Below are 27192 nucleotides of genomic sequence, written 5' to 3' on the forward strand. Positions count from 1 at the left end.
AACTGAAAGTTTATTCAATTTCCACTGATGACCTCTCCAAGAAACCCTAGTGACCAAATCTGAGCACAATAGTCCAAATGGGGACGTATCAGTCTGATAAAGGGGAATAATCACTTTTCTGTTCCTAATAGTTAGCGTAATTTTTGCAATGTGACCTCGGAACTTCAGTTCTCTATCAACCATAACACCTACATCCCTGACTTCATCAATTTCCAGCAACGAAATCCCGTCAATAGAATACACAGACTGAAATTTTTTTCAATCCAAAGTGAATAAGTTGATATTTTGACACCTTAAAAGAAAAACTGTTGTTATCCTTTGACCACAATGACAGCAAATTAAAATCATTCTATAGGATCACTACATCGACTTTATGTACTATAGCTCTTCCCAACTTAGCATCATCTGCAAACAGCTGAATATCACTCTATAAATTGTCCCCAGTATCATTAATATATAGATTAAACAACAATGGACCAAGAAGAGAGCCTTGTGGAACACCACTGGTCACTTTTTTTTTTACCTTTGACTCCACTCCACCATACACTACTCTCTGATACCTTTCTAAGTTGGATAAGAGGGTGATCTGACAACCACTCTTCTTATTCATCTCCAAATCCTGTATCCATTCCTGTTTATTTTAGCTTACTTAACAGATTCTCATACGATATTCTGACAAATCGAACAATATCTCAGTATATGCATTACCTTTGCCCAACTATAGCGTTACTTTATGGTAGAAACAAAATAAATTGTTAAGGCATGATCTCCCCTTAACAAAGTCATGTTGACCTCTAAAACAAGTAGCGATTGTCTTCCACCCAATTTTGAATTCTGGTTTTAACCAACTTTTACAAAACCCCGAGATAGTAACAGGTGTGTAGTTTTCAAACTCTGTTTTTGACTCACCATTATGCAATGGGACTATCATGCCTTCCTTCCTTCCATGCCCTTGGAACTGAACCTGAGCTAAGACTTAATTTAAAAAGCTAGCCAATGGCAAGACCAGTTTCCATGTACATTCGAGCAACACACACACCGAAATCCCATCTAATCCAAAGGAAGAATTTACATTGAGATTTTTTAATACTAGAACCACCTCTAGTTCGTCGGTTCAAAGATCATATCTACGTTTGTCTTATCAGCTATTACTACTGTCCCTTCATCCTGACGATAAATCTTCAAAAATAACGTATTTACTATGTTGCTAGTAAAAAGAAAAATGTTTATGGAAAGTTGTCTTTGAATTCTGCTGGTTATGTTACCTTCGTACCAGCAGAATTCAAAGACAACTTTCCATAAACATTTTTCTTTTTACTAGCAACATAGCGAAAGGATTCATTTGAATTCACTTTGGAATGTTCAGCTAAATCCAATTCATAATGGGATTTAGCCTTTCGTACTATGCATGTCAACTTTCTCGCCTGTACCTTATACCGCGTTCATCGGTTCATTAGTCACATTTCAGCTTGTATTCGCTCCACAACGACTTCTTTCGCAACTCGTGCTTGATGGCACTGTTTATCCATTAACACGTTCATTGCATCACGCGATATCGCGCGATGCGAGTTCTCACCAAACGACCGATCACGCGTTATCGCGTGGACGTCGCTAGCTAAATTTAAAAAATAAAAAAATTTGGCACCACACGAAATTCCAATTTTCAGCTTGGCAATGAAAGTGTTAAACTCCAACCTTTCTTATTCTTCTCACCTTACGAATGCATTCTGATACTAATACCTTCAATTATCCATGAATATTTCCCATGCACCACTGACATCGTTTCCTACCTTTATATTATGCCTCGACACTACTCCAAGTTGTCCTCTAGTTTTAACGAAATCAATAGAATTGTAGTTCCACAACTATCCATTCTTAACCTGGATTCAACATGATTAAATACCTTCCAATATAACAGTAAGATCTCTCTCCAAATGTAGGAAAATGGCAATCTTGGATCCTCGAGTTCTCTCAATAGCATGTTGCCTTAAAACCTGTCTCTCAACAGCTGTATAAATTTCATTTCCCTTCCTCCACGGGACATCTTCACATTTCAGTCTATATCCCCATAATTAAAGTCACCCTTAGGGATACTTTGCCCTAAATCATTGAAGTCATGCTAATTTTAAATAATATTAAATAATATTATATTTAAATAATAACTTATTTTATAAATAATATTTACTAAATCTTAAATTATTTAACTGAATTTATTTAAATAAATAGATATAATGTAAAATAAACAAATACTACGTGTAATATGGAATCATATATATCAAGCAGTAACTAGATTTTCCCCTCGATGAGTCTTGACTCCAGGAAGCGCTCATATCATAATAATAATAATAAATATTAAATTTAATATATTCTACGAGGAATCTGCTGATGCTATGGTGGTGTTTTTATATTAATAAATTATGAGATAGATGAAAATAAGTCAGCCTATAAAGCCAGATGCAAAACATTCGATTTGCCTGTCCATATTTAACAATAAAAGTTTAAAAGCAAGTTAAATGATCCCGTGATAATTAATACATTAAACTAGAATTAAAAACAATTAATTCACATAAATTCTTTAAATCGCGTTTTATCGAGAGGGCGATGTCGCAAATTCGTTGTATTAATTCGTTGTAAAAGCAGACGCCTGCGTTGATGCTAAGTATGTCGTTTCAACATAATGTTTGGTCTCGTAGGCTATTATATATTCATTAATTCAGTCGATTTTAATTAACTATGGTGCATAAAATATCGCTAGCAAATATTTATCTTTTAGCATAAAATCGAAACGCAATTTCCACAATATTCTTAGCATGCTAAGTAACGTGAAGCGTTACTGTTTGTATTTGATGTTCATGCTAGCATGCCAGCAGCAAAATAATGTTCGAAGAGGAAAAAATGTTTACGTAAATAGCTTGTTAATTTTCGCCACAACTGAGCTCATAAAGATCTAACTTCCATCACGTATCGATAGAGTTCTCCGATCGCTGTTAAAACAAAGAAGAGTAAGTCAAATTCTTGACTTTACATAAACGCAGGAAAACGAATTTGAATTTTGTTATGATTTTATTCCCAAATATTTAATTATCTAAATCTTTTTAAATCAATATATGATTAAATAATTATTTAATTATCTGTTTATTACATACATTTGATATGTATTTAGTTAAATAAATATTTAATTATTTAGTACACAATTATAACATATAATTATAATGTGACTTATTTTATAATAAATCATTTACGTATAAAGTATATATTTTTTAAAATGTGTATATTTTAAAAATGTAATATATTTTTTATATATATTTTATATTAAATATTAAATATGTAATATATAAATATATCAAATCATATAAAGTATATATTTTTTAAAATGTACTAGTAGGGATGAGTCCATTTATTTTTTAATTGCAGTTACCGAGATTCAGATGTTATCTGCTTTTCTTTGCATCACTGATTTATGCAACTACTCTTCTAATACATAAAATTAAATAAATAATTTTTTTAATGATGAAATGGTTATTTTTGACCACAAGAACTATAGGAAAGATTGACTTCTATTTGGGTTTTTAGGTCAGATTTATTTCAAACTAAGTTATACCAACTAGTTTCGCCAACTATAGCTGTTGGCTTCGTCAGGGTAAAAGATATATAGATGTAAGACCACTTAAACGCTAAAACTGTTACACTAAAACTGTAAATGAACCAAATACAATTGCATTTTTACAAAAAACAGAAGAACGCGTACGTCACACGCATAGAGCGTGTATGATCTCACTTGTTGTTATGTACGGGGGGGGGATATATATATATATATATATTTTTTTTTTGTTCTTTCACGCATTGTACTTAATGATATTTTTTCTTTTCTTCTTTCTTTCTTATAGGAAGAGGCAAGAAGAGGCAAATAATTAGAAAGAGCATTAACTTGAAAGATACTAACTTTTCAGGAGAAGATGAGATTGAGTGCAACAACCAACAAACAACCAACCGAAGTGTGAATGGTTTAAAACTGTTTGTTGTGTGGATGATAGAAATGAGAGAGTGAAAGAGAGTGTGAATGTTCGTATTGACCCAAATGTGATGCAAATGAAAAGAATAACTGATTGGAGTAAATGGAAGATGAATGGAATGGAATGGAATGATGGTTTATATTCTGACACTTATTTCCTTCTCTTTACAATTCTGAACTCCTTCTACATGTTTCTTTCCTACCACTTTCTGTATTTCTTCAATAGGAAATCAAGAAGCTTGGATTTCGCTGAATGATAAACCTTTTCTCATTCGATGTCATCAAAGAAAGAATAACAGAAGGGACTTCGTTTTCTATTTTTGTTTTTAATTTGGTTATAGAGTTAACCTTAAATAAGTACTATTTTAGCTGCTTCTATCTGTATCTTATCCTTAGCTATAGCTAACCTAACTTAACAGCAAAGAGCTAATCTGTTTTAATTAAATTTAGTTGTGATAAGTGTTATGATTAGTGTTAGTCATTATGTAAAAGTGTTTTCACTGTTTGCGCGGCTTCAGTGGAAACCACGACGGAACACGAGAAGTATACGACTGCCGCTCCAACAACTACCACAACGATGGAACCGACCACCACAACCACGTTGGAACCAACCACAACGGCAACGACAACGACCACGATGGCAACTACAACCACCACTCAAACCACCACCAAGGAAGCCACGACGACCTCAACGACCACTACTACGACTGCCGCTCCCGCTACCACCACATCCACGACCACAACGACCACACAGACGACCACGACCACCGACAACACCACGGAGACCACCTGGACGGAAACCACCGTCACCGGCGGCTGGGACGATCAAACCGACATGTTTTCCACACTGGATGAGCAGTCCTCGCCAGACGATCTCTTCACCATCACCCCCGATACCCCCGATTTTCTCACCACCACCTCTTCGTCCAAAAGATGGCCTTTTGGACTGATGACCACCTCCATCTCCCGTTCCTCCCGCACCGAAACCGTGTTCATTTTCCCTAACACCAGCCCAAGAACCTCGTCCTTAACCACCCCCAGTACAACGTCCCTTACCACCTCTCGGCCACAGACGACCATTCCCATTCCTATCCCCAGTGCATCTGCAGGAACCACCAGGCGGGCTACATCTGCAACGAAACTCACTACAGCGACTGCAAGGACACCTGGCGGCCGGACCACAGCGACGACTTCGGGGAAAAATCAGACCCACAAAGGTACTGTTTCATTATCGCACCAACTTTTCCTCGTGCTAAACCCGCTAATAACCTCCCCTCCTTATTAAATTCTCTTTCCCTTCACCTTAGGACTGATACCTAGTGTTCCGTCTTTCCCCCGTCTATAGAGAATTAGTTTCCTAACTTCTTTGCATGTAACCTCCATCCTCAAGTAGATCCTATTGAACTGGAAACTTTATATATCTCATGTTAAATCTCCTTGCATTAATGTAGATTAAGCAAACCTGTTTTTATTAAATATGTTGTGTTTGCTTTTATTGTATTGGATAGAATTGTTTTATGTGATGTTCAGTGTTTGCATTTTGTATTATATTGCACGTGTATAAATTACAGTTCGAAGCATATGGTAGCAGCCAGTATGAAGGTAAATCGATGCCATTATGAACAGTATAATTCCTCATATCTAAGAAGTATTATTAATATTACTATTCCCTAATCCCACTCCCCCAGTAGACCTGGAATAATATGAACTATTCGAGATCATTATTTTACTGAAATGTAGACATAGAAAGATTGTAACTGCTTTAGTAAACAGTTACAAATGAGTAAATTATTTTCAACACGTAAAACATAACGAGCGTGAAGCGAACTCTGGTGTTTGTTCTGTAAAGCACAGCATATTTGTGAAGTACTGCAGTTTATCATCTACTGACTAACAATCTGCTGATCAGAAAGCACGAATTAAGGATTGTAAAATCTGAATCATCTGGATATTTAATTTGGTGTCATTTAGTTCAGTGAACCATACGCTACTATTCAGCTATAGTGAAGAGGTCACATCAGTGGGCTTAGGTGGTTATAATCTCATTGCACCTTTAGTCCTAATACAGTTTTTCTAAAGGTTTTCCTTTAATACAATTTTATTAACTTAAATTAGATTAAATGTTATTGTTTATATGGTTTCTAGGAAAGAGTACACGATACGTATGAGTCACAAAATCTAGTAGTTATTGCAACATAAATAAAAAACTAAACAGCCTTTTCTATCAACAAAGATGGACCCCTCTCTATCCAATCCAACATGGTTGGATTGGATAGAGAGGGTCGAGAGATCATGGAATGGATCAAGTCAGCGGAAGACGCACTGATAATCACTAGACAGCGCTCACTCATTGCATAATTATATTTTGATCATAGCTGTTGTTATTTGGGACGATGCAACTAAAGCTACGAGGCCATTATATTACCTGGTAGTTACTTCCGTTCTCCTAGCCAGTTTTCTTGCCTTGCATATGAAACCGAAGTTTCAGGGAGGAAAGCCCTTCAACTCTATCAGACCAGCAAAATTGCTTCATATTAAACACTTTTGAGGGATCTTTGTCCTTCTTTCTTTTTTTTTTTCTTCATTTCATGACCAACACTGAACAAAACATACAGTAACGTGCAGCTATAAGAATACTTTCTTGGCACATGCTTGCTTGTTTGTAATTTTCTCAGTATTTCGTTAGTTTCTAAGCTTTTGACTTTATTACTGCAATTAATTTTTTGTGACATTCTGAGACTCAAATACGTAATAATGTCCTTACTGAGTTCAGTGCTTTTTTCTGTCGCTTTGCTCCTCATTGGCACATGCTTGCTTGTTTGTAATTTTTTCAGTATTTCGTTAGTTTCTAAGCTTTTGACTTTATTACTGCAATAAATTTTTTGTGACATTCTGAGACTCAAATACGTAATAATGTCCTTACTGAGTTCAGTGCTTTTTTCTGTCGCTTTGCTCCTCATTGGCACATGCTTGCTTGTTTGTAATTTTTTCAGTATTTCGTTAGTTTCTAAGCTTTTGACTTTATTACTGCAATAAATTTTTGTGACATTCTGAGACTCAAATACGTAATAATGTCCTTACTGAGTTCAGTGCTTTTTTCTGTCGCTTTGCTCATCAATTGCAGAAGTCGTGATAGGATTTTAATCCAAGCTGTTATGATATGGCGGCCCAGTGACATTTTGTCTTTGCAAATATTCCTGCAGAGGGGTGTTGTTAGGATGTTGGTGGAAATACAAAAATAACTTGCAACATTAGAAGTTTTAGTATAAAATAAACTTATTTTTTTCGCATGATGACATGATGCAGAGTCATCCTGCAATATGCAGTTTTCAAATCCACTAAACGGTTCAGTTATAGATGATAGAAACCATCATTTATAAGGTCAATAATTCCTTACTCTAAATACCCATGAATTTCATTGATTTCAAAGTCTTGATATTCAATGTCACCAGCTCTATGCGTGATGTGTTAAATTTTATTTAAGCCGTACAGGTTGAATTTCGACTTTTGAAAGAAAGCATAAAAGAGTTCCATTGATCTGACTCCCACTTAACACTATTTTTATCATTTCAAACTTGCAGCACGCATATTTTTCATTACGATATTCTGAATCAATTGGCTTTCAAGTTTCGTCCATCAATCGACGCCTAACGGTACCATTGCTTGAGGTGACTTTTGCACCAACATTTCATTGACATTTCAGCTCATTTTATGTAGCATTGCAATATTTTGCAGAGCTCTGAAGTCGTTTGAAAAAGTAAATATTTCTTCTCTAGAGTACAGTTTCTTGTTTATCTTACCTTTCATCCCCACCGCGGTACTAACGATAAATTTATAACCTTTCATGGGTAGAATTACCATAAAAAATCGACAGTTATGTGATGGTGTGTACTATTTTTTTAGAATCATTTTTGTTCCAATTAAAAGCAACATTTGCACATTTAGAACGGAAGTCATGCGCGAAAAAGATGCAAATTTCCTTAGATGTCTCTCAATGATTATTGTGACACATCAGAGGAACTTTCGTTATATGGAAGCTAAGCAATTTTATTTAATAAATTTTGTCTTATGATATGTCCCACGTATTATTGTCCCACTTTATAAGGCATTAATAAGAACGCATTTAGACTACTGCGCACAGATCTGGTCACCTGGATTTCTTGGTGATGAAGAAATGGTAGAGAGGATTCAGAGGCGAGTTATAAAGATTATTGCAGGTCTGGGGGATGTTCCCTAAGAGGATGGATTGAAGATCTGTGGGCTCCAAAAACTAGCTCATAGACGTAGGGGGAGGAGATATGATAGAGGCATATAAATTATTAAAAGGGTTTTATAGGATTGATGCTGATGACTTTTTAAGACCAGTGCAAGAAAGGAGAGAAAGAGGGGGCCATCCCTGGAAATTGTGTAAGAGTGTGGTTAACAAGGGTGTTAGGACTAGATTTTTTGCTTGGAGGGTTGTAAATGGGTTGCCAGAGGTGGTTGTGAATGCTTCGTCTGTGAATGAATTTAAGGAGAGGTATGACAGGAAGAAGTGTGAATAATGGTTAGTGTGTCAATGTAGGGTCTTCCGCGATGAGTCTTTTGACTCCATAGAGACACTGTTATAATAATAATAATAAAAATAATAATAATAATAATAATAATAATAATAATAATAATAATAATAATAATAATAATAATAATAATAATAATATTATTATTATTATTATTATTATTATTATTATTATTATTATTATTATTATTATTATTATGCAATAACTGTCTCGTATAATATCACACAGAATCCTCGTATAATTCAAACAGTTTATTTGCTGCACTTCCTTCACCCCAGCCATGTGTTGCTGATTCCTTGAAGGTTGCTAATTTTCAGCATGATATAAAAATAAAAAGACCCCAATTCTCCTCCTGAATCATTACATTCACATCCTACTTACAAACTGGACTCAGTCTCTTTGATTTGTCATAGAAATCATAAAAATGCACGATGACATTTAATCAAATTTTTGATCTCATAGACAGCAAGTATTCCACTACGGCCAACTACCACTTTCCCGACCTTCGACAGGAAGGTTTTCCAGTGCATCCCAATTCTTCCATCAATCGAATCGATGGACCCGAAGGATTCGGATCGGGTGTGGATCTAAATCCCGAAGAGAACATAACAGGTGAATGTATAAAGATGGTTAACTTCGCAGTTACGGACGATCATCAGAGATGTTGGCTAAATCCAGGAAGTTGCGAAGATGGTATATCCATGAGCATATGGGCCAGGATAAAATTCTCTAGGAAGAACACGGACATCCAATACATCATTAGCACAGGTAATGAATTCAATCACACAGAAATTAATACACGAACTTCCTCTTTGCCAATATGAATCCATCTTCTTTCTTGGAGCTGTATGCGATGCAAATACGTTTTCTTTCAGGCGCCGATGAAAACGGAACACCAGGAATTTCAATTTACTACCGAGGTATTTATGTATACAGTGTGGTGTCCACTGGAAGCGACATCTGGTCAGTGTATTCGGTTGGACTTCTACACAACGACACCTGGAGCAACATTGCAATAAGATGGCATCAAGATCAAGGACTAGAGGTAAGGAGGTAGCCAAGCGATGGATTAACAGAAGAGAAAACTAAAATGTTTAACGTGATGGTAACAAAATTGTTCTGACAAGTTCCTTTTCGTGTTTTTAAAGATGTTTATCGATGGAAAACGTGTGGCATACGTCAGATACTCGGATATTGTTTCTTCGCCGTACCAACCACCTCTCGTACCACTAGAAGTGACAATCGGATGCAGAAGGAATAGAAACTTCAGCTATGAGGGATTTGCTCATGGCAAATTCGATGAATTTGCTGCGTGGATGTTTGCTATTCCAGATGAGAATAAAAACTTCTTTCTTGGAGGATTTGGTAACTACTTCTATCAGTACTAAATAATTTAATTTTAATGAAATGTTTTCATATTAGTGTACTTTTACCAAATGGATTTTTATAAATCTTTTTTTTATCTTGTTTTTATGCTTCCTGTTAACGGCTGTAGAGCCAAATACAAGTAAGTACTTTGATCATTTTTCGTTCGAAATAAAGTAATAAAAGTGACAACAAAAGTTTTAAATCAAAATTACTGTACTCAAACGAACAGTTGAAAGTACAATTTTATGTTAGTTTCTATTAAAGTGCTTTTATTGTGAGTAAATTCGAACCTGTAAAATTTGTCCGATACTAAACGCATTCCTATTTACGTTGGATTTTAGCTTGTGTTCCTGATCGGCATCCATTCAAGTGCGAAACCGATGTCAAATCACTGATAGATAGAATCGTAAGTCCTTAAAAAGATTCGTATTTATTAAATTAGATGAATTATTGAGCTCACGATTACTTTTTTCATAAATTTATTTGATCACTTTTGTGTTAACATCGTTGAGCTAAGAAGTTATTGGATATTTTGTCTTCTTAAATAGCAAAAAAAAATTAAATAAAAAATCTTCAGTAAATTTATAAATAAATAAGCATTCCCTCAACAGGTTTGTGAAATGTAGCTCACCACAAGATTTAAATTATCCAACGATAATTAGTGTGTTGAGGATGCTGATGTACTGAAGAACAAAGGCAAATTTAGGTTCCCCGAAAACTTTTCTTAGAATACAAGACAAGAAATTGCAATAAAAAGTCCTAACATCGTAATGTGTGCAGTACACCCCCCCCCTCGCTGCACCCTGAAGTAGGTTTCTTCCAAATAGATCCATGTCTGTTATCCTCTGTAATGACCTGGGTTCGATTCCCGTCAGTAACGTGAGGAACCTTTATCTGGTCTCTTTCGACTAAAGGTGAGTTAGCTGGTCTCATATGGAGGTAGGGGTTTTTTTCACCCGGAAACTCGGGTTTTTCGTCCCCCAGAACAGGCAAACCGGCCCGTGAACACACGCATCTACAGACATTGGACACACCGAGAGTCATAGGGCTAACCAGCTTATCCTCGAATTACGGTAGCGGTTAAATGTAAAAAAACCCTCGACACCGCCAGGTAAAACAGGAGGGAAGGAATAATAAAAAATAGCGCTATTTTGCTAATTTCGACGATTTCTCTTTACTTCCAAACACATTTATTTAGCTCGTTACTCACTATATCGATAGCTTCTAGCTCAATGGGTGGTGATGTCCGTGCGGTTAGTCTAGTGGCTGTGCGCTTCGCAACATATGCCTGGGGAATAATTATAATTATAATAACGGAATTAACTCACGTAAAATATTATTTATTAGTATAATTTTCGCCTGAATATCACAGGCATCTTCAGTACATGTATAAAGCTAATTAAACAATAACTGACAATTCCAAAAGGCGCCACCTAAGTAGTTAATGCAAGACAACTAAATATGGTCAATAAAATTCCTAACTTATTAAAAAAAATTAAATAATATGTACAATTAAAAAACGTTAGGAAAGATTAGCTGATTTATAAAGTACTCTCTCCCACAAAGGGGAGATAGTAGTAAACCATCGGATAACGCGTATTCCTATCCTTAATGAGCAAGGCATTAGTGAACGCATAGCAAAAGTTTTAAAACCATTAAATCTTTTTGTTGCTTTTCGACCAGTCAGGAAAATCTCCACCTTTCTCGCTTCTCTAAAAGACAAGCTTACGCATCCCAGTTATACAGGAGTCTACCAGATTCCTTGCTCTTGTGGATTATCTTATTTCGGACAAACAGAAAGATCTGCCTCTATTCGGCTAGAAGAACACCAATCTTATATTCAATACCTTGAACCTGAACAGTCTGGACTTGCAGAACATGCCATCAATACTAGACATAGAGTTCTTTGGAACAAGACGAGAGTCCTTCACAAAAGTCGATTCCTCATGGAACGGCTTTATAAAGAAACGTGAAACTTTACTTCACTCTCCTAAATTAAACAGATCCGATGGTTTACGTCTTTCCCCTTTGTGGGAGAGAGTACTTTATAAATCAGCTAATCTTTCCTAACCTTTTTTAATTGTATATATTATTTCATTTTTTTAATAAGTTAGGAATTTTATTGACCTTTTTTAGTTGTCTTGCATTAGCTACTTAGGTGGCGCCTTTTAGAATTGTCAGTTATTGTTTAATTAGCTTTATACATGTACTGAAGATGCCTGTGATACTCAGGCGAAAATTATACTAATAAATAATATTTTACGCGAGTTAATTCCGTTATTATAATTTTAATTATTATGTCTACTGAAACACATGCCTGGGGAAGAAGTGTCCTAGGTTCGATTCCCGTCGGAGACGTGAGCAGCTCAAGGATCTTCCTCAGCCATAGCCAAGTTAGCCGGTCTTGGGCGTGAACAGCAGGGTTTCACCCCCGGTTTTTCATCCAGCAAAGGATGAAAAACCGGCCCCGTGAACACACACAGGATATAGTCATAGGAATATAGTACTTAGTCCCTCAATAGGAAGGTTCAACTAGTCCTAAGGGGTGGTTGAGAAACAGGGGGAACCCCACACGAATAAAAAAAAAATTGAGTTCTGATGCCCCTTCGGTTGAAAAAAAAAAGCATGGGTTCCAGTTCCGTCTAGGACGCGAAGAATTTTTATCAGATCTTTTCACCTGAAAGTGAGTTAGCTGGTCTCAAGGACGGAAAGGTTTTTAATCTCCTGGAAACTCGAGTTTTTCATTTCGCTAACAAACAGGCCAAAAGAACTCACGCAATATACAGACATAGGGGACTACGGAATAAAGAATAATCAACTTGTTTTGGGTCAGATTCGGTTTCGAATGCCAGCATAGCAAGGCGTGGTTCTAAACACAAGTAAAACAGATCAGACATCACTCATTCTTATTTTGTTATCGATTTCCATATTTAATTTGCCAGTGCGTTAATAGCCTTATGGTAAACGCTCTGCGTCTATAAAGTTAAATCCTCAGAAGAAAGACTATTACAGATTTGATTCTAGTTGGGAACTAGAACTTTTTCTAGACTTTTTTTTCCGCCGGTTCCCAAGTGAGTCCTTCTTTCTAACAGCAAGTTGAGATTTTTTTTTCTCCTTCCCAAAACGCCAGTTTTATCCACACATCGCAGAAAAATTACCAGCACAACGCATTTTGGATAATAATAATATACGAGTTAGGGTTAGGGGCGCAAGATGGTACAGTTTTTCTATTCTCTTGTCACTCTTTAACCTTTAAATCATCAGTAGTCATAAACTCAACTACAGGCGGCGACTAAGAGTGGAGCTTGGCCGTCTACCGGTTGTAGACGGCCAAAGGTTAAAGAGCTCTTTAACCCGGTTGGGGTTAAAGAGCTCTAACAATGAGGAATTTAAAAATGATCCTATTTGGAAAGACTTTTAATGGGATTATATTGATCAAGTGCATATAATAAACAACTATGTTATACCAACTAGTTTCACCAACTAAGGCTGTTGGCATCTTCAGGGTACATAACTGATGTAAGGCACTAAAAAGTAAAAAACTGTTACAAACTATAATCAACCGATTCCAATTATATTAAACAAAGAACAGAGCGCGTACAATACATTCATAAAGCTTGGATGATATCACTTGTTGTTATTTAGGAACGTTCTATAGTTGGCACTATAATTCAGTTCTGGCGAGTTGAAGGATCTGATAAGGGTCTTCCAGATCACGGGCAAGATTAGTCCTTGGTTCCTGTTAAGGTTTTGTGTACAGCGGGCAACTGTTGTGGCCTCCTTAAAAATTCGGGAGCGGAAGTCCTCCTCCATGTAAGGAATTGTGCTTCTATCCCACTCTATGGGATAGAAGCACAATGAGAAATGACAACAGCCTTAGTTGGTGAAACTAGTTGGTATAACTTAGTTGTTTATTATAAGCACTTGATCAATATAATCCCATTAAAAGTCTTTCCAGAGCTTTTTGGTCAAGAAAATTAAACGTTTTTTAACATGATCTTATTTGATTTTATGAAGGCTATTCCCAGCCCATATCTCATCGAACAACACACAGGGAATTGAAGAGGATCGGTATTGGCAATCACATGTCAATACATCAAACTAATAAACTAGTATGGTTTTGGCTGTTAGTTACAAACTGTATATTCCTTTTACTAGTCTATCTTTTTCTTTTTTAATTTGTGTTCTTTACTGTTACTTTTATTGTTATCCTATTAATCTTTATATGATCTCTTGCATAGAAATGTATTGTACTGCATATGTATTATTACTTGTACTGAGAACAAATAATAATACAAATTATTACTTGTACTGTATTTCTGTTATCATTTGTACTACTCCTAATTACTGTTACTAAAATAATTCTGAACATTTCAATGTAACTGAACTATAAACGAAGGGAGAATTTTAGTCGTACCTATATTTCCGCAGAAACTTCTGTGTGTGTGTCGCATCGTTCAACTGATTTCCACAGCTTATTTGTCGATTGTTTTACCTCCTTGATCTAAAAGGATAAATGATATGTAATTTTTTTAAAAAAAAAGCACCTCGTATGTAAAAAACCGAGTCAAGTATTAAGGATGCAATTTAGAAGTGGCTTTCTGGCTGATATTATTATTATTTTTATTGCTGCAAAAGTAAATTCCTCTGAAAGTCTAGAAATGTCATAACAGTAGCAACAACAGTGCCACTAATTATTAAAAATATTAGTAAAGGGCACTCGCTCCTACAATACAGCCAGACTCCTGCGTCCTCAGTATTTGGCTCAGTGTTTTTTTTTTTTTTAATTTTTACATAACACCATTGTTCTTTTAATAATTTCAATTAGGTATTCTAATCCAGATGTCCCCGCGGTTAGCCGAGTGGCTATGCGCTTCGCAAGGAAAAGGGGAAGAGGTGTTCTAGGTTCGATTCTTGTCGGAGACGTGAGGAGCTCAAGGTTCTTCCTTAGCCATAGCCAAGTTAGCCGGTCTTGAGCGTGTCTTGGTAATATTCCATGTCTCGCTTCGACAGACATGGAATATTACCGGGAATAAGGAGCAACCAACCTATTTCGCGGGATTATCGGTTACGGAAGCTTACGGTAAAATGTGTAGACCTGCGCGAAATCGTAAGATTACGACGATTCTAATACAGATATGGCGAACTTCCCGCAAGTATTTGGTGCATCCTCTCCATATCTCTCATACAGTAACTGAACTGTTGCCACACACAGTCCGCTTAGCTGTAACTTTACTATCAAAGTCTTACAACGTATTGAAACAAAGACAATAAAAGCAGCATTAAGTACTGCATATAATAACATCGGGATTTACTATATTTATTTTTAAAATAATTAAATTCCAAATGCTTCTCTTTATTCGTCTATTGTCTGATAGCTTCATCAGAAAGATAAACATACCAGAGAACATACAAAAAAGTTCTAAAAGATAATTATTTTTCTATTATTACACACTCTTTTAAGGGCGTCCCTTCCTAATGCAGTAATATTGCCTCTTGTGTAAAGGGCTTATAATAAGGAGAAGCGGTAATAATAGTTTAGAAATAAGTAGTTTATATGCTGTTATTTCCACACCAGCTATGACGTCTGCTTTTGCAATATCCAGCAGAGTGACTGAAAATTCGAATCCTTTACTTTAGATGGAAGTTTCTATAGGATTAAGTTTGTAGTTGGAGAGATTAATAACTACATTATCCATAGATGAGGAATAGATAGTGTAAGCGGGTAAATAAAACCTGAAAGGCTGTCCCAAATTCGGCCAACCAGGTGCGTTAATCATTTGGCCAACCAGGCTGCAAAGTTTTTGCCAGCCTGGTTGGCCAAATGATTAACGCATCCGCTCTCCAGCTAACAGGTTGCAGTTTCGACTCTCGCTGTGAGTACTGATGCTTGTAATTATCTGTAGATGAGAAATGAATTTCACTGTCCGGCGTGCGAGACCATCGCGTCGCTTCTTGGAGATTTATTTGTTTTCTACCTGCATGCTGAAAACAGTGCTACATACTATGGTTCCACATGTAGGACCAAAAGGGGCCCAACCCCTAACAAGATCTTGTACCATCCAACTCCAGATCTGGAGATTAGATAAGTCATTTTCTGGTTAGTCCTCTACGCAGCCAGTATGCCCTGCGAGGCACTCAAAGACAGTTTCTCGAAATCAGCCTGAAAGAGCCCAAGGGTTAATAAGTCCAACTTTGCTGACACCATACATCTTTAAAAAGATATAACTGCAAAGGTAAATTTTGGTACGATGTGGTGTTCTTCCTGAAGAAGCCGTACCAAGTCTTGATTTTCAGAAGAGTAAAAAGCTCTCTCATGACGGAGGATGATGAGTGGTCGCTTAGCACCCAAAACGTATACGTCAATAATGACTAACTCATCTCCTCTCTTTACTACAAGGTTAGACTTCCTTAATCCAACGTTGGCCCTATATTAAGGTTCTGGTGTTATCCAATCTTTGTTCTTCAACCTATTCTCTATAATCCTCACTATTGCATTCTGTTTTCTTACAGAAAACAGATGTGTGCAATAACAACATTGAGCAACATTAACCAAAGTTTCTACACTCGGACGGCCTGCACTGAAGTTCATGGCATCACTTCTTCTGCGAGTTGTAGGAGCTCGAGTTGGAAGAGAATGGGTTCTTGTCCTAATTGAATCTATATATTCAAAACCAGGCAGGAAACGAGTCCCATTGTAGATCCGTTGATGCGCGGAGGGAACGTGCTTAGATTCTTCTAATGCGGCTACCATCGAATGAATGGTGCAATCTTAAAGCCTCCTTGGTTCAGCCGAGTCTGCCATAATCGGTGTCCTGACGTTGCGCACCCATTCAGAGATGCGTCAATAATCATTCTGAAGTGGAGAGAGAAAATTTCTGTAATTTGAGTCGATGTTATCTTAGGCATTAACTATCACCACGAAGGAATCCCAATGATTTTCGTAGCATGGAAGAAATGAAATTCTAGAAGAATCGAGATAAAATGCTAGGACATGCCGTGCAAGGAAAACTCGAAGTTCTCAACCTTCAATTTCTTATCTCTACTTGAGGGGGACAAGAGAAAAAGGACTCGACTTTTGTCACATTCATGGTTAGGCCTCAAACTTGAAAGAAGTCGACTGCTTGGTTGAGGAGTTTCTTCAAGCCTTCTCTAGTAGAGACTATGAGTAATAGGTCATCAGCAAATGTCATAGCATTAACAGTGGTTGTGTCGAGAGAGAGAGAGAGAGAGAGAGAGATGGGGGGGGGAATCTCCTTGGCGTACACTTCTAAATGCTGGGATGTCCAGAAGCGAAGAAAGCATCTGCACATCCTGCAATACACAGAATTCGAAGTATTGCTTGAATGAAGACGCTGTCAAAAGACTTTTGGAGGTCCAGGAACGCCTTAAAGAAAGGCTAAAGTTAGTATGTGGATTCAGAGAGGAAAGAATAAAGATATTCTTAGCACAGCAATATCTACAGGGATGAAGGCTCTTCCTAAAACCATGTTGGATGTATGACCGAAGACGCTTAACTGATCCTTAATGAAAGAGACGTGAGAGAACAGACGCAACTGTAATTGGACAGTAGTCAGAAGGTACAGATGCATCTTCCTTCTTTGGAATGACCATTATTCTTGACCGGCGAAGATATGACGGTAGACATATGGTAAACAGAAGTAGATCAGTTAAATCTTGCAAGTAGGCAGAGGAACCCCGCCGAAGTTCCGCAGCAGTAAAGCCGTCCAGCTCGGCAGTTGATGAAGTAGCTGGGAGTGAAGACGATTTCATCAAAAGAAGATGGACGGAAAAGTTCTGCTTTTGGAATGGACCTTGAAACAGAAGAAAGGAAGGACCAAATCAGTTACGTATGGTAGTGGTGGTGGTGGTGGAGTGGAAAAGACATCCCTCCAAAAGCGGACAAAATCTTCGTACATCTCACTTGGAGGAGGGGGGGGGGGTAATGCACCACCCAGTGTTGTTCTAGCAGAAACTCTTCTATTCTTCTTATATAAGCCTGAATTCGGACAGGATCATGCAAAAGATAGATAGAAGAGTATCAAAAATATATAAAATTAATAAAAATAGATTAAAAAATCCTTAGCCCGTTAACGATGCTAATGCACTATAGCCTTACAGCCTTTCGTGCGTAGGAATTACTTAAAACTCTACCCTAAAGCCACATGTACTGTGAAGATATTTTTTATTGTTTGGAAGCATTCTAAAAGACCAGGAGGATTTCGTTTGTTTCACTAACAACTGTCATAACCCTAAAGTTAACTTCGCACTAGAAACTGATAAAGGTAAGCGGTTGGTTTGAAATGTAGCACGTATTTCTTTTTATTTGATATAGTGTTAACACTAAATCTAATACGTGTTTATTATACAAAATATAATTACGTATTTGATTGATATTCCACATTTAATTACAAAAAAAAAAAAACATTGAAAGCTTTTAAGAGTGATTCCTTCCTCCATTTTACTTTCAGGATGACTTAGACTTCAATGACATCGAAGTGGTCATGGCAACCATCTTGCACGTGCGTGACGTCACGAATTCTATTATGAAAACCGTTACGAATCTTCCAGCGGGCGAATGTGCCTACTTAACAAGTGAGTTCGGTTAGATCAGCGTTACCTTCATAAGCTGCCTCCATTTTCATGGATATTTTGTTTGCGTGTCTTCTAGGTATTGCTTTCAAGGACTCTCCATCTTGGAGTCCTTGAACCAACTGTCATCGCCGTTATCGTATCTTGTATAAACAGCTATTCCTGCATACAATAAGTTTGTTTTATCTGTTTTTGAAGCATAGGAAGATGATAGATGGATGGAAAAATCGAAGATTTGCTATTATTATTATTATTAATGTCCGCCCGATTAGTCTAGTGCAGGGGTCTCAAACTCAAACGCAGCAAAGGACCAGTCAATTAGATGTATATCAGACGCTGGCCGTATTCAATATTATTCTGTGAACCAAAACATAAACTAAAAAAAGAAAGGCTCTAACAAAGGCCCTTTTGTTGTCGGGCCTTTTATAACAGTTACACCACCATTTAAATTTTAAATTTATAACCATTTTTATTTTTAAATTTTAGAAATAAATATAACAAGTTTGGAAAATATAAGTTCAATTACATTTTATTAATACTTTAAGAAAATTATTTAAATACATAATTTTGACTTACAAAAATAAAGATTTTTATCTACGAGTCCTTTTTTAATTTGATTTTCATCCTGATATATCTGCTTTTTCGTTTCGTTGTTGCAATACGAATTATTGCGTTTAATCTAAAATCTTTTATCCGTGAGCGGAACTTTGATTTATTCATAATTGAAAATAGTTGTTCACATACCTAGGTGCTTCCAAAGATTGACAACATTTTTGCACAATAATTTTTATATTTGGGATATTTACTGCCGAGGTATTTATAAAATTTTGGTATGCCAACTTCGTTATATTTATTTTTTAGTTCAGCATTGCACTGGAGTTCAATTTCCATTTGTCATTCTTCGTCAACATTTTCAATATTAATTAAAAAAGGTGAACTGAATAATAATTCATTTTGAAACTGGTTGAAATCAGAAAATCGCTTTTCAAATTCAATTTTCAATTTTGAGGAATGTACTTTTCAGCATCGTTATTATTTCGAGAAATCGATTTAAGTGTAGGAAAGTGGGCTAAATTATTCTTTGCCAACAGGGTTTGCCAAAGATAGAGTTTTGTCAGAAATGACTTAATTGAATCATACACATGCCATATCAACTCTTCACGTCCTGCGGAGCAGTATTCAAAGTGTTTAAGTGGCTTGTTACGTCAACTAAAAAGGCCAAGTCTTTGCACCAATCTTCATCGGTGAGCTGAAGAATCGATTTTCCTTTGGATGAAGTAAACATGTCAATTTCTTTTAAGAGTTCAAAAAAATATTTTTAAAATGACGTCGCGAATAAGCCACCTAGCTTCCGTATAATATAGCAAACTGCTGTATTATACGCATTGGATGAATTGGATTCATCCAACAAAGCATTGAATTGTCGATGAGTCAAGGATCTGTGAGAACATATCCAGTATACTGTTTTAATTACTACGCTCATGATGTGTTCCATCTTTAGTCTTTTAGTACAAAATGACTCCTGGTGTATTATGCAATGAAACGATTTAAGTTTGTCCTTGCACAATATTTCCTTTTTCGTTTGAAGTTTTGTAACAAGTCCGACGCTTACACCAACCATACCAGGAGCCCCATCTGTAGTGTCCGCGTGAGGCATTTTCAAGACTTTTCTCAATACACAAATATAATCATTTCCTGTCGTTGTTCCTTACATAGGCACTATATCCAATAGTTTTTCAGTCACATTCATATCGTCATCAACGCCACGAATAAATATTGCTAACTGAGAAGTATTAATAATGTCTGTATATTCGTCAACTGCAATGGAAAACGGTACAAACCTCTTTATTTTTTCACGCAATATATCTTGGAAGTTCTCTCTATATCTTCAACATGCTCTTAACGAGCTTAAGGATCTTTCTGAATCATAGCCAAGTTAGTCGGTCTTGGGCGTGTACAAGAGGTTTTTTTCCCCAGTTTATCTGGGGTCCCCCCCCCCCCCGCAAGCAGGCAAACCGGCCCCGTGAACACACCCAGCTACAGCCATAGAATATACCGGGAGGCATAGGGCTAGTCACCTTATCCTCGGGACGGTTACGACTTAGAAGGGCTTAAGATAGCTCTGTAACAGGCCATCAGGCCTAACAAGTAGAAGGGAGAATAATTGTAACAATAATTAAGAAAAATATAAGTTAAACTGTGTTTGACTGAAATGAATTGATTAAACTTTACACGACTCGATAAGCGATTCAAAATTCAATGTCGGTTTAACTGGATGGTCAAATAAAAAAGAATAATTGCTTGAAATATTACAGTTTAAAACATTAAAACAGCTTCCTTACGACGAACTAGTTTAGCTTTAATACCTTTTATTCATTTGATTTCTTATTTTTCTTAATTTAAATATTTATAATAGGTGTTTCTATTAATTTAAACGATTAAATAATATTACGACTAGACAAAATTTTTTTATTATTTACAACCAATCCCAGAGTAATCCCAGAGTTCTTCTGTTTGATGCAGGCAAGCAGATTTTTTCCTGGTAAAAAGTCCTGTTTTTAATTTGCAACTCAAACACAATTGACCGTATAATACAGTATGCATAAGTATAACATTAGGAATTAACGCATGATGCAATGGTGTGAGTCCCATAGGGAAGTACGTCTCCATCTTAACAAACTGTTCATTCTAATGTATTTCTGTCTGTCAATTGGTGTGTTCTCCTGTCCAGTTGATGGACATGTTCTCCTGGCCTGGTTGATGGACGAAAAACCCGCATTTTTTACGCGCCTTTCTATCACCTCCACAAAAATGCATTCAACTGCTATGATAGTGAAACCTGATGACCAATCGAACTGATTTCGAAACGTACGGACCAAATGTGTGTCATTCACTCTTATTAAGAATAAAATGGTTAGAAAACGATAATGCTTAAACATTTTAATTTAATTACAAAATATTATTATTGTTGTGTTGTTGATAAACTCGTTTCTTAATAATTACTTTGGCCTGGAAGTCAGTCTGCTTTTGTAGGAAAACTGTAATATTCGAATATGTGTGATGCTTGAAAATAAACTTTGATAAATTGATATAAATTCTTTGTTTTGCATTAAAATAAAGAGTTAAGGACATTAAATATGAAAAAATAACATCATGTAATCAATCGGTTTTGTGTAAATAAAATTCAGGATGCAATAAAAATCGAAACAAAATATATTTAAAATACATTTCGATAATAATAATAATAAATTTATTATGGCATAATACCGAATATATGCAAACTGAATTTTAAAGAAAATTTGAGTAAGATATTTCCGTTTAATGAAATAATAGCTACAAATGATTTGGAGCATTACCTGAAAAATAATATCATTTCTTTATGTTTGTTGTGTCTAGATTCATCTAAAAACATCTTCGGCTCCGAAGGAGAACATTGTGCTCCACCCAGCAAGAATGGCAAGGGGAACAACAACAGCAGCAGCAATGGATCAAGTAACAGTAATGGGAAAGGAGGTAAAGATGGCGGGAAAGGAGGAGAAGGAGGAGTAAAAGACGCAAATTCGGATTCATCAGGCAATGGCGTTTCTACAGACAATGGGGGCTTAGTAGGCGGAGGTGGGAGTCAAAGTGCAGAAGATGCACAAAGAGAAAACCTAAGAAATATGGTTACCATCATGAAACGAATCACTTCAAAGACTTCGGGATCATTCCCTGGCAAGCTGAGCAAGGAGGACCTCACCACACTCTACGTAAGTGTCGCTGCTTGTGACATAATGCTAATGACATTATTGTACCATGACCGACGAAATGCACGCTTCGCATACGCAAATTAACAGTGAAGCAATTCACTTTGGTAATGTTCGAGGCAGCGGTGGTCCTCAAACATTTAAATTAATTCTAAAATCCATTGATATATTTGTATGTTTTCCATTCCTTTTTGATACCACTATCTAGCGTTATATCGTTCATTACGTTTCTTTTTTTTGATCTTTTACTTTTTTTTTGTCTTGAATATAGAAGCTGCAGGAGGCCTTGAGCAACATCTTTTCCGAAAGCGAAATCTCCAGATGGCGTGAGATGGGAAAGGTAATTCACCATTAATGATCTTTAGAACGACGACGAAAAAGAGAGAGTTAAACTTAGCAGTTAAATTTGAAAAGTTGGTGCACGAATGTGAATGGTACGAAGCAAACTGGATCCCGTTAATATAATGGAAGAGCTGACTCCATCAGCTTTATCGAACAAATCCTTGCATTGAAAGTGATAGGTGTTAGTTACGAATACAGTTTTCTCAAATAATATAACTAGGAATAAATAATGAACATAAATTAATTTTTAAGGCATCGCTATTATTTTAAATACATTTTTAATAAAACATTATTTTCAATAATTTTTATATTTTCAGTTTGTATGAAAGTCACTCACGTGCTTCTTACCAAGGGAGTATGTTTTGGCAGTATTCCACAAGTGTTATTTTAAATATATTTCTCAATAACGCTTATCACATATAAGCATGAATATCTATGCAGATTAGCTAGGAAATTCATAATTTTCTTGTACATAAAATTTTGCACGAATTCAGTGATAAGTTACGATGGCAACAGAGTGTCACATGATGTGAGTTAACACCGAATTGGTAAATCAGAGTCATTGCAAGTAATCAGCACGTAATCAACTATAATTTTATCTCATTTGCTTTGAATCCACACATCCTTAAAGTTTAAACGCAATGAATTTTATTTTTATATACGAGGTGTGCTGAAAATTTGTGATAATAACAAAGAAGGAATTGAGGAAGAAATTAAAGGTAACATTAATATTTAATGTTGAACATTTTCTGTTCTTCTATCACAGATGTGTTTAATGTTTTTTACTGTTTAGTTTCACAGAAATGTTTAACATTTCTACCATTTTTCTTTTCCTCGCAGAAAGATTTTCCCAACAACCTGACCAACATTATCCAGCAATGGGCGATGGACAAGTTGATGGAAGCTCCTCCGGGCAAACCCATTCACTTGGTGATGATCTCCGAAAACGTGGGTGAGTCATCCTGAGTGTTGCTATTTTAATATGAACACACACATTCATCAATAGTAGCACTTCACCTTCCTTGACCATTGTAAGAAATAACTTAGATTTCTCTCTATAATAAAATGGAGTATATTATGGATCCAGCCATGTTTTATAGCCAAATACAGAAAGACCCTTAAGAAAAGATTGCTATTGTGTTGAGAGAATTTTTGCTGTATACGTTTCAGCCTGGTTTCTGATGAGACCCAACGTTTCGAAACAGCTTTCGGGCCAGTAAAACCTAATCAATGAACTAATAAAAGGCGAACATACGAGCTCCTGTAGCGCTTATGTCTTTTAAATTGCGCAAACCAAGGCATCTCCGATACTGAAGGTTATATCCTCATAACCTCTCTGGCAAATTTTCTAAATTTTTAAAAATTTCTCTGTATATTTGGCTATAAAATATGGCTGGATCTATAATATCCTCCTTGATAGAAGCCATTACTCATTATTTGTCTATTTCTCATTAGACAGCATAAAGAATCTAAACAATATCTGCTAAATATATTATTTGAATTTACAAATAGTTCATTCAATTTGAATATTTAAAAAAAGAAAAATAGATGCAACTATGAATGTATTAGTCAATTCTCCACTTCGCTGTCAACAGTAATATTTGCTAAGTGTTGGATTCTTCTTTTAGCAACTCAGTCGGAAAAGATTACAGCAGAAAAGCTTGTTAACCTCACCAGATTCATGTATTTCCCCGACTACAAGAATGACCCCCGTTGGAAGGAACTAGAAGATTGGTGGAATGATCCAAAGGATTACATCAGGATACAAACCTCCATGTTTAGTCAGAAAGGTGGGTACGCACTTCTCCCGTATAATACAGTCGAAATAATTTTCTGTGTCACGGCATAGTATCTTATTAGTGCTTCTAAGATAAATGTTGAGTTTAATTTACATTTTATCCGCTTCAGTCCGCTCTGTAACTGAGATTAAGGTAAGCCTATGTGAGGGGGGAATGCGATTTTTTATTGCACCATCAATGACAGTTCTTTTTATCTTGCAGGCACTGATGTGAATATCATGACCGTCTTATATGCCACCTTCCACAAGTTTGCTCCACTCTACAATTCCGTCACGTAAGTAGATTCTTGAACAAATGTTTAAAATTGTAAACCCCACCGAAACTCTGTGCAATCGAAGGTTCATAATCTCAGCTAAGCAGAAAAATAATTCATTCTGCTCATTTTTCTGCTTAATTTTACATATTATTATTATTTAACACCTTCAAGGAGTCCAGACTCATTGAGGGAGGGCACCTGCTCTACAATTCTGTCTCCTCCCAATCCACCAACTGACCGCAACTACACCAACGCCATCTACCGCTGACCATCACCACCACCATTTTCCACAGACAATCACAAACGTCCATGCTGACAGCGGAATTCGAACCCGCAGCCTTTTGGCTGGAGAGCGGATAGGCTAACCGCTCGGCCAAATATGAATCGTTTCAAAATCTAATTTGCACTTTCTGCCTCTTATCCGTTCATTAATATTTTATACATATAAAACAGCATCGTCAGTCTTTTGGTAAAGTGGATATGTGGGTGAGATAAGATGAGAAATTCAGTTTCTCAACTCACAAAACAAGCATGTCTACCGGTCAGAAGAACGCACGCAATTCACAGACATAATAAACCAACCTCATAACCTAAATAGCCTCGGCACTCAACCCAAACAACCAGCGCAGACGTTTTTTTCAAATTTGTGATGATGAAATCGGTATTCAAAGGACACAGTAGAATCTATTGAATATTTCTTTGTACTTAAAACGTCTCCGTTTAAACTGTTATTCTAAATTATAAATTAAAATAGGATGGACACAGAAGCATTTGGTACTTAGCAAAAAAACATTAATTATCATCATAGTAAGGAAAAGTATCCATATTTGGAAGTAGAAGCATCCTAGTTAACTTGAATGCTTTCAAAACGCAGTTTTCTTTGTTTTCCCTTAAAACAAGACCTCAGATACATTGTTTGGAAAGAAGGCAGCGACACTCCCATGGGGAAGGTGCATCATGCTATGTAATCAATCTAGTCAGTATAAATTGGAAGAATACGATGCTCCAAATTCAGTGCAACTGCATCAGGTTATAATGCCAGCAACATGGCATCCTATCACAACGTCTCTTTCAAAGTCCGTCAGTCGCATTCTTGCAAAACATTCTGTTTTGCAAATTGTTAACAAACTGGGCCATCCCAGATGAACAATCAGTGATACCATACTGAGATGGAATCGCAGAGAGTTAAATCCAAGTGCTACCCGCAGTGGACGACTTGTCACACACCCACTGAACCTGACTGTAGAGTGTTACGAAGGTTAATATGTAAAAACTGCCATTCGTCAGCCGACACGTTGAATGCGCAATTCTGGGCATCGACTGGAACACGAATCTGCACAAAAACATTTAGAACAGGTACTACATCAGTTTCCATGGTAGGATCGCAATATGAAAGTCCCACAATACCCGAACCAACATGCAACATTGTCTTCAGTAGTGCAAAGACCGTGTACACTAGGACGTGGAAACTTAATAAGCTATGTTATAGAGCAAGGAATGGTGCCACTCTCGCACAGCAGATGGACGGGTATGGGTGTGGTTGATGCCCCGTGAATATCTCTTTCCAGAATGCGTAATCCAAACTATGAAATTCGGAAGTGACGGTGTGATGGTATGATCCTTCCTGTTTTCCCTGGTTTGGCCACGGACCTTTGTTTGTGGTGGAACGAACATTCAACTCCGAGAGGTTTCTGAACATTCTGGACAATGCAATGCTTCCTACTTTGTGGCGTTTCTATATAACTGACCATTGTCTCTTTTAGCAAGACAAAGCACTGTGTCACAAGGCTGCTGCTGTAACTGCGTGGTTTGTGGACATGGACGTCACCACACTTGACTGGCTTCCACAGAATCCTAATTTTAACCCTATTAAATATCTTGGGGATGAACTGGAGCGTCGAATGTGATCAAGAGACGTCCGCCTCACAACAGTCCAGGCCCTCATATGCTTACAGGAAGAATGGTATGTTTGTTCCTCCCAGTATGGTATCCGTTGACTTCATTTCAAGCAGTGTATTTTCTGCTTACTTTTGATAATGCTGAGCTCCATGGTCGAGACCAGCTCTCTCTCTCTCTCGCTCTCTCTCTTTTTTTTCTCGGACTGCCTCTTACTCCAAACTTTTCGTGGCACAATCATATCACTTCTATAGCATCAACAGCTTCCAAAAAACTTGGCATCCTTTTCCGATCAAGACGGTACTTCTCTGTCGAACAGTTCCTTACTCTGTACAAATTCCAAATCCGACCAACATTGGAATACTGCTCTCATGTATAGTGATGCACCTAAGACCTCCCTAAAAATTCTTGATGGTGTTCAGAAAAGGGCTGGCCGGTTGATAATTGATGCTTCTCTTACAGACTCTCTTCAGCCACTGCCCCGTAGAAGATCACTTGTCTTTCTACAGATATTTCAGCAGAACTAGCATCCATTATGCCTCATATTTCTGCCAGATCTACACGAACTTGTGGTACAGCTCAGCATCATTTTACAGTCGAAGTGCATACCCACCGAACCTACTAC

General features: G+C 36.7%; 1 protein-coding gene across 1 annotated transcript in view; it reads left to right on the plus strand.

The window, feature by feature from the left end:
- Positions 1-2938: 2938 nt before the first annotated feature.
- LOC150103624 (uncharacterized) overlaps positions 2939-27192 on the plus strand; it is a 64563-nt gene continuing 40309 nt past the window's right edge. The window contains exons 1-12 of the mRNA XM_090398347.1: positions 2939-3002; positions 3888-5229; positions 9031-9336; positions 9444-9613; positions 9717-9933; positions 10278-10342; positions 18408-18531; positions 21925-22277; positions 22546-22614; positions 23457-23568; positions 24245-24406; positions 24617-24689. Coding sequence (XP_090254473.1) covers positions 4590-5229; positions 9031-9336; positions 9444-9613; positions 9717-9933; positions 10278-10342; positions 18408-18531; positions 21925-22277; positions 22546-22614; positions 23457-23568; positions 24245-24406; positions 24617-24689 — 2291 coding nt within the window. The 5' untranslated portion in view covers positions 2939-3002; positions 3888-4589. The remainder of the gene's footprint in view (positions 3003-3887; positions 5230-9030; positions 9337-9443; positions 9614-9716; positions 9934-10277; positions 10343-18407; positions 18532-21924; positions 22278-22545; positions 22615-23456; positions 23569-24244; positions 24407-24616; positions 24690-27192) is intronic.

This window comes from Typopeltis vanoorti, chromosome 9, assembly GCF_054136105.1.
Source record: "Typopeltis vanoorti isolate ZY-2024b chromosome 9, IOZ_Tvanoo_1.0, whole genome shotgun sequence".
Classification (NCBI taxonomy): Eukaryota; Metazoa; Arthropoda; class Arachnida; order Uropygi; family Thelyphonidae; genus Typopeltis; species Typopeltis vanoorti.